At 52.5% G+C, this 8780-nt stretch overlaps 1 protein-coding gene across 2 annotated transcripts in view; it reads left to right on the top strand.

The window, feature by feature from the left end:
* The first annotated feature begins 3986 nt into the window (after positions 1–3986).
* The window catches only part of TTC17 (tetratricopeptide repeat domain 17), a 65023-nt gene continuing 60229 nt past the window's right edge, over positions 3987–8780 (top strand). Inside the window, exon 1 of one of the 2 annotated variants that reach the window (XR_012252662.1) lies at positions 3987–4443. Coding sequence is in view for 1 of the 2 variants with exons in the window: in XM_073658169.1 (XP_073514270.1) it covers positions 4204–4443 (240 nt within the window). In the remaining variant the exon portion in view is untranslated. The remainder of the gene's footprint in view (positions 4444–8780) is intronic. The other variant, XM_073658169.1, reaches the window with a different exon arrangement.

Genomic DNA, 8780 nt, shown 5'->3' with positions numbered 1-8780 from the left:
CTATTTTTTTTTTTAGGCTCGAAAGTCCTATTTCAGGAAATCCACATGAACATGAGCAGCATTGATAAGAACCTGATTCTTTCATTTGTATTGAAGCCTTTAATGAGTGTGTGCAAAGGTCACTGAAGGGAGGGGGAGGAGGTGAGCTGTGACATCACCATTCTGTGTTATCAGCTTTGTATGGAGGTATCGCCTGTCATTGTAATGTCGCCTCTGATAAAGAAAAGACAGAAATGGAACCAGTGAGAAAATGGCAAGATTATTCATTGTTTTTTTTAATGAAGATCTTGATGTGAAAAAAAAAAATTAAATACAAAAAACGCAAAAACTCGATCTGAACAAGAAGTCTTTTTTTGATCACGCCTTCCCTTTAAACTAGCTTTCTCCAGAGTTTTTTTTTCCCCTCTGTTTTGCAGTAATGGAAACTGTTCTGCATTTTTTTTTTTTATCTGTAAGTTCTGTACTGGAATAAAAATTTTTTTTTCAATGTGTAAAGTGTCTTGGTGTGATTGTTATATATTCATCATCCTGGCAAGATGAGCATATAGTATTGGGATGTGACAACAGCAAACTGGTCAGTGCACTGAGATATTATCTACCGATGCGGTATTATAATTTTGTCCAGCATGGAAAGTTCTAAAAGTTTTCAAATCATTTTATTCCTGTAAAAATACAAAAATCACATCAGTAGCTTCAACCACTGCCAGCGCAGCACCTGTCTCACTCAAGAAATCTGAAGTCAGACATCCATGTAACCTGGTCTGTGATGCACTGATGGAACACGAGACCCCCTGACCCTTATGTAGTCTTGTGACGCTGTAGAAAGACCCACATCCGGTCTGTTTTCTGACTGTGATACATGGATGTCTGAATTTGGCCTAACTGGGTACAAGCTGCAGCGGGTGAGTGCTCTGTTAAGATGCAACCATCAAAGCCCATGTATACCCCATGTGACCGCTGCAGCCAATCTCTTGGCATATGCCACTGAGGCTGGTGATTGGCTGCAGCGGTCACATGGAGTATATAGGGCACACAGCAATCACCAACCTCTGTGGTATATGCCAAAAGTGATTGGTTGCAGCGGTCACATGGAGTATATATGGCCACACATCAATCACTGGCCTCAGTGGTATATGCCAGAAGTGATTGGCTGCAGTAGTCACATGGAGTATACAGTACAGACCAAAAGTTTGGACACACCTTCTCATTTAAAGATTTTTCTGTATTTTCATGACTATGAAAATTGTACATTCACACTGAAGGCATCAAAACTATGAATTAACACATGTGGAATTATATACTTAACAAAAAAGTGTGAAACAACTGAAAATATGTCTTATATTCTAGGTTCTTCAAAGTAGCCACCTTTTGCTTTGATGACTGCTTTGCACACTCTGGGCATTCTCTTGATGAGCTTCAAGTGGTAGTCACCGGAAATGGTCTTCCAACAATCTTGAAGGAGTTCCCAGAGATGCTTAGCACTTGTTGGCCCTTTTGCCTTCACTCTGCGGTCCAGCTCACCCCAAACCATCTCGATTGGGTTCAGGTCTGGTGACTGTGGAGGCCACGTCATCTGGCGTAGCACCCCATCACTCTCTCTGTTGGTCAAATAGCCCTTACACAGCCTGGAGGTGTGTTTGGGGTCATTGTACTGTTGATAAATAAATGATGGTCCAGCTAAACGCAAACCGGATGGAATAGCATGCCGCTGCAAGATGCTGTGGTAGCCATGCTGGTTCAGTATGCCTTCAATTTTGAATAAATCCCCAACAGTGTCACCAGCAAAGCCCCCCCACACCATCACACCTCCTCCTCCATGCTTCACGGTGGGAACCAGGCATGTAGAGTCCATCCGTTCACCTTTTCTGCATCGCACAAAGACACGGTGGTTGGAACCAAAGATCTCAAATTTGGACTCATCAGACCAAAGCACAGATTTCCACTGGTCTAATGTCCATTCCTTGTGTTCTTTAGCCCAAACAAATCTCTTCTACTTGTTGCCTGCCCTTAGCAGTGGTTTCCTAGCAGCTATTTTATCATGAAGGCCTGCTGCACAAAGTCTCCTCTTAACAGTTGTTGTAGAGATGTGTCTGCTGCTAGAACTGTGTGTGGCATTGACCTGGTCTCTAATCTGAGCTGCTGTTAACCTGCGATTTCTGAGGCTGGTGACTCGGATAAACTTATCCTCAGAAGCAGAGGTGACTCTTGGTCTTCCTTTCCTGGGGCGGTCCTCATGTGAGCCAGTTTCTTTGTAGCGCTTGATGGTATTTGCAACTGCACTTGGGGACACTTTCAAAGTTTTCCCAATTTTTCGGACTAACTGACCTTCATTTCTTAAAGTAATGATGGCCACTCGTTTTTCTTTACTTAGCTGCTTTTTTCTTGCCATAATACAAATTCTAACAGTCTATTCAGTAGGACTATCAGCTGTGTATCCACCAGACTTCTGCACAACACAACTGATGGTCCCAACCCCATTTATAAGGCAAGAAATCCTACTTATTAAACCTGACAGGGCACACCTGTGAAGTGAAAACCATTTCCGGTGACTACCTCTTGAAGCTCATCAAGAGAATGCCAAGAGTGTGCAAAGCAGTCATCAAAGCAAGAGGTGGCTACTTTGAAGAACCTAGAATATAAGACATATTTTCAGTTGTTTCACACTTTTTTTGTTAAGTATATAATTCCACATGTGTTAATTCATAGTTTTGATGCCTTCAGTGCGAATGTACAATTTTCATAGTCATGAAAATACAGAAAAATCTTTAAATGAGAAGGTGTGTCCAAACTTTTGGTCTGTACTGTATATGGCCACACATCAATCACGGGCCTCAGTGGTATATGCCAAAAATGATTGGTGGCTGCAGTGGTCACATGGGGTATATATGGGCACACAGCAATCACTTAAAGCATATACCACCGAGGTTGGCGATTGCTGTGTGCCCATATATACTCCATGTGACCGCTGCAGCCAATCACTTTTGGCATAAACCACTGAGGCTGCTGCTGGCTGCGTAAGTCACGAGTGGGGCCCATGATGTATGTGGTTCTGTATCGCAGGGGCGCCTCTAATTATTTCAAGAGTTTTTGCTTGCCTGTAGGCCGTTTTGTTTTTTTTTATATTTAGCTTGGTCAACCCCTTTAAATTGGCTTTATCTTTACCTTTATTTAAGACATTTAAAAAAATCCCTTTATAAAAAAATGTTTGTGATCCTTTCATCACCTAGAAATGATTCAACTGTGCAGTAATGTAATTTGTCTGTAAAAGGCAGGACCTAATGTGAATGGAGAAAGTGCGGAGCATGGATAGTCGCTGACGCTGCAAAGTCACATTGGAGGGGGGTCGATAGGGGTATAAAAGAGGACCCATCCTGCCTGGAATGAGCGCCATCTTCAGGGCTAAAGCTGTATAGCTAGCATTAGGACAGCTGGTGACTCATTGTGCCTGTTAGAGGCTCTCTTCCTCCTCCATGCTTTACACTGCAGTTTTACCTCTTGACATTGGCCTATGTGTATAAGATGACAATGTCAGGGGACAGTGGTTTTTTGGGGGGGTTTCATCACTGAAATAGTAAAAAAAATAAATTACAAGTTTGTTGGCGTGATTGTTCTGAGCTGGAGAATCGTCACCTGGGTGTTTTTACCTGTAAAACAATGCCGGAATTGTAGGTTTTTTTCTTTAACTATTTCACCATATTTTAAACTACAATTCATCCCAAGAAGCCCTCCTATGGCTGAGGACGGACAAATAAGGTCCTGACTCATGGAGGAAAGGTACATAAACAGAAATGTAAAAAAATGGGTTAAAATAAGATGATGCAATAAAAAAAAAACAAGTTTTCTGTGATTTCACCAAAAATTAATGTGAAATAATAAATAAATAAAAAAAAACCCTGATGTGAGCGCACGGTGTGAACATGCCCTTATTACCAGCCAAAACCCTGATGATGTCAATTGTGTCATGTGATTCCTCCCGGCCAGTCAGCAGCTAGGATAAGGGTTACGTGACAAATACACACTATGGGCTTGAGGCTTTGGACAGCTGCTGATTGTCTGGCAGAGATCACGTGATACTTCTAGGGGGCTGTTCGGCTTCATGACGGGGTCTGCACCGGACTCCATCTCCTGACACCCGGAAGCCGCCTCTGCTGGGACCTGTAGTGCTGCGGTTTACACCTCTCTGTGGACTTTGCCTCTAGCAAGATGGCGGCTGCTTTGCTTCCTTTTCCGACGTGCGCGGCGGAAGTGATGTCAGCAGGAAAGATGGCGGAGAGCAGGAGCTGGCCGCTGTGCCCCCCCGACACCGGAGCGCCGGCGGCCGCAGTCAGGAGCCCTCAGGGCTGGGCCTGTGTGCTGGGACTGTTCTCTCTGCTCTGTACAGTGGGGCCCTCTGGGGCCACAACACACTGGGTGGTGACTGAGGACGGCAAGATCCAGCAGCAGGTAACAGGGCGCTGACAGGGGGAGGGAGCACAGCACACTGACTGACAGGAGGGAGGAGAGAGGGGGCACAGGGTAATGACAGGAGGAAGGAGAGAGGGGGCACAGGGTAATGACAGGAGGGAGGAGAGAGGGGGCACAGGGTAATGACAGGAGGGAGGAGAGAGGGGGCACAGGGTAATGACAGGAGAGAGGGGGCACAGGGTAATGACAGGAGGAAGGAGAGAGGGGGCACAGGGTAATGACAGGAAAGAGGGGGCACAGGGTAATGACAGGAGAGAGGGGGCACAGGGTAATGACAGGAGAGAGGGGGCACAGGGTAATGACAGGAGAGAGGGGGCACAGGGTAATGACAGGAGAGAGGGGGCACAGGGTAATGACAGGAGAGAGGGGGCACAGGGTAATGACAGGAGAGAGGGGGCACAGGGTAATGACAGGAGAGAGGGGGCACAGGGTAATGACAGGAGAGAGGGGGCACAGGGTAATGACAGGAGAGAGGGGGCACAGGGTAATGACAGGAGAGAGGGGGCACAGGGTAATGACAGGAGAGAGGGGGCACAGGGTAATGACAGGAGAGAGGGGGCACAGGGTAATGACAGGAGGGAGGAGAGAGGGGGCACAGGGTAATGACAGGAGGGAGGAGAGAGGGGGCACAGGGTAATGACAGGAGGGAGGAGAGAGGGGGCACAGGGTAATGACAGGAGGGAGGAGAGAGGGGGCACAGGGTAATGACAGGAGGGAGGAGAGAGGGGGCACAGGGTAATGACAGGAGGGAGGAGAGAGGGGGCACAGGGTAATGACAGGAGGGAGGAGAGAGGGGGCACAGGGTAATGACAGGAGGGAGGAGAGAGGGGGCACAGGGTAATGACAGGAGGGAGGAGAGAGGGGGCACAGGGTAATGACAGGAGGGAGGAGAGAGGGGGCACAGGGTAATGACAGGAGGGAGGAGAGAGGGGGCACAGGGTAATGACAGGAGGGAGGAGAGAGGGGGCACAGGGTAATGACAGGAGGGAGGAGAGAGGGGGCACAGGGTAATGACAGGAGGGAGGAGAGAGGGGGCACAGGGTAATGACAGGAGGGAGGAGAGAGGGGGCACAGGGTAATGACAGGAGGGAGGAGAGAGGGGGCACAGGGTAATGACAGGAGGGAGGAGAGAGGGGGCACAGGGTAATGACAGGAGGGAGGAGAGAGGGGGCACAGGGTAATGACAGGAGGGAGGAGAGAGGGGGCACAGGGTAATGACAGGAGGGAGGAGAGAGGGGGCACAGGGTAATGACAGGAGGGAGGAGAGAGGGGGCACAGGGTAATGACAGGAGGGAGGAGAGAGGGGGCACAGGGTAATGACAGGAGGGAGGAGAGAGGGGGCACAGGGTAATGACAGGAGGGAGGAGAGAGGGGGCACAGGGTAATGACAGGAGGGAGGAGAGAGGGGGCACAGGGTAATGACAGGAGGGAGGAGAGAGGGGGCACAGGGTAATGACAGGAGGGAGGAGAGAGGGGGCACAGGGTAATGACAGGAGGGAGGAGAGAGGGGGCACAGGGTAATGACAGGAGGGAGGGGGCACAGGGTAATGACAGGAGAGAGGGGGCACAGGGTAATGACAGGAGGGAGGAGAGAGGGGGCACAGGGTAATGACAGGAGGGAGGAGAGAGGGGGCACAGGGTAATGACAGGAGAGAGGGGGCACAGGGTAATGACAGGAGAGAGGGGGCACAGGGTAATGACAGGAGAGAGGGGGCACAGGGTAATGACAGGAGGGAGGAGAGAGGGGGCACAGGGTAATGACAGGAGGGAGGAGGGAGGGGGCACAGGGTAGAGAGAGGGGGCACAGGGTAATGACAGGAGGGAGGGGGCACAGGGTAATGACAGGAGGGAGGGGGCACAGGGTAATGACAGGAGGGAGGAGAGAGGGGGCACAGGGTAATGACAGGAGGGAGGAGAGAGGGGGCACAGGGTAATGACAGGAGGGAGGAGAGAGGGGGCACAGGGTAATGACAGGAGGGAGGAGAGAGGGGGCACAGGGTAATGACAGGAGGGAGGAGAGAGGGGGCACAGGGTAATGACAGGAGGGAGGAGAGAGGGGGCACAGGGTAATGACAGGAGGGAGGAGAGAGGGGGCACAGGGTAATGACAGGAGGGAGGAGAGAGGGGGCACAGGGTAATGACAGGAGGGAGGAGAGAGGGGGCACAGGGTAATGACAGGAGGGAGGAGAGAGGGGGCACAGGGTAATGACAGGAGGGAGGAGAGAGGGGGCACAGGGTAATGACAGGAGGGAGGAGAGAGGGGGCACAGGGTAATGACAGGAGGGAGGAGAGAGGGGGCACAGGGTAATGACAGGAGGGAGGAGAGAGGGGGCACAGGGTAATGACAGGAGGGAGGAGAGAGGGGGCACAGGGTAATGACAGGAGGGAGGAGAGAGGGGGCACAGGGTAATGACAGGAGGGAGGAGAGAGGGGGCACAGGGTAATGACAGGAGGGAGGAGAGAGGGGGCACAGGGTAATGACAGGAGGGAGGAGAGAGGGGGCACAGGGTAATGACAGGAGGGAGGAGAGAGGGGGCACAGGGTAATGACAGGAGGGAGGAGAGAGGGGGCACAGGGTAATGACAGGAGGGAGGAGAGAGGGGGCACAGGGTAATGACAGGAGGGAGGAGAGAGGGGGCACAGGGTAATGACAGGAGGGAGGAGAGAGGGGGCACAGGGTAATGACAGGAGGGAGGAGAGAGGGGGCACAGGGTAATGACAGGAGGGAGGAGAGAGGGGGCACAGGGTAATGACAGGAGGGAGGAGAGAGGGGGCACAGGGTAATGACAGGAGGGAGGAGAGAGGGGGCACAGGGTAATGACAGGAGGGAGGAGAGAGGGGGCACAGGGTAATGACAGGAGGGAGGAGAGAGGGGGCACAGGGTAATGACAGGAGGGAGGAGAGAGGGGGCACAGGGTAATGACAGGAGGGAGGAGAGAGGGGGCACAGGGTAATGACAGGAGGGAGGGGGCACAGGGTAATGACAGGAGGGAGGGGGCACAGGGTAATGACAGGAGAGAGGGGGCACAGGGTAATGACAGGAGGGAGGAGAGAGGGGGCACAGGGTAATGACAGGAGAGAGGGGGCACAGGGTAATGACAGGAGGGAGGAGAGAGGGGGCACAGGGTAATGACAGGAGGGAGGAGGGAGGGGGCACAGGGTAGAGAGAGGGGGCACAGGGTAATGACAGGAGGGAGGGGGCACAGGGTAATGACAGGAGGGAGGAGAGAGGGGGCACAGGGTAATGACAGGAGGGAGGAGAGAGGGGGCACAGGGTAATGACAGGAGGGAGGAGAGAGGGGGCACAGGGTAATGACAGGAGGGAGGAGAGAGGGGGCACAGGGTAATGACAGGAGGGAGGAGAGAGGGGGCACAGGGTAATGACAGGAGGGAGGAGAGAGGGGGCACAGGGTAATGACAGGAGGGAGGAGAGAGGGGGCACAGGGTAATGACAGGAGGGAGGAGAGAGGGGGCACAGGGTAATGACAGGAGGGAGGAGAGAGGGGGCACAGGGTAATGACAGGAGGGAGGAGAGAGGGGGCACAGGGTAATGACAGGAGGGAGGAGAGAGGGGGCACAGGGTAATGACAGGAGGGAGGAGAGAGGGGGCACAGGGTAATGACAGGAGGGAGGAGAGAGGGGGCACAGGGTAATGACAGGAGGGAGGAGAGAGGGGGCACAGGGTAATGACAGGAGGGAGGAGAGAGGGGGCACAGGGTAATGACAGGAGGGAGGAGAGAGGGGGCACAGGGTAATGACAGGAGGGAGGAGAGAGGGGGCACAGGGTAATGACAGGAGAGAGGGGGCACAGGGTAATGACAGGAGAGAGGGGGCACAGGGTAATGACAGGAGGGAGGAGAGAGGGGGCACAGGGTAATGACAGGAGAGAGGGGGCACAGGGTAATGACAGGAGAGAGGGGGCACAGGGTAATGACAGGAGGGAGGAGAGAGGGGGCACAGGGTAATGACAGGAGGGAGGAGGGAGGGGGCACAGGGTAGAGAGAGGGGGCACAGGGTAATGACAGGAGGGAGGGGGCACAGGGTAATGACAGGAGGGAGGGGGCACAGGGTAATGACAGGAGGGAGGGGGCACAGGGTAATGACAGGAGGAAGGAGAGAGGGGGCACAGGGTAATGACAGGAGGAAGGAGAGAGGGGGCACAGGATAATGACAGGAGGAAGGAGAGAGGGGGCACAGGGTAATGACAGGAGGAAGGAGAGAGGGGGCACAGGGTAATGACAGGAGGGAGGAGAGAGGGGGCACAGGGTAATGACAGGAGGGAGGAGAGAGGGGGCACAGGGTAATGACAGGAGGGA

Source organism: Phyllobates terribilis, unplaced genomic scaffold (genome assembly GCF_046119375.1).
Source record: "Phyllobates terribilis strain yellow unplaced genomic scaffold, ASM4611937v1 Scaffold_13__5_contigs__length_258822181, whole genome shotgun sequence".
Lineage (NCBI taxonomy): Eukaryota > Metazoa > Chordata > Amphibia > Anura > Dendrobatidae > Phyllobates > Phyllobates terribilis.
Note: the sequence above shows the minus strand (reverse complement) of the source record. Positions and strands in the feature narration are given on the sequence as shown.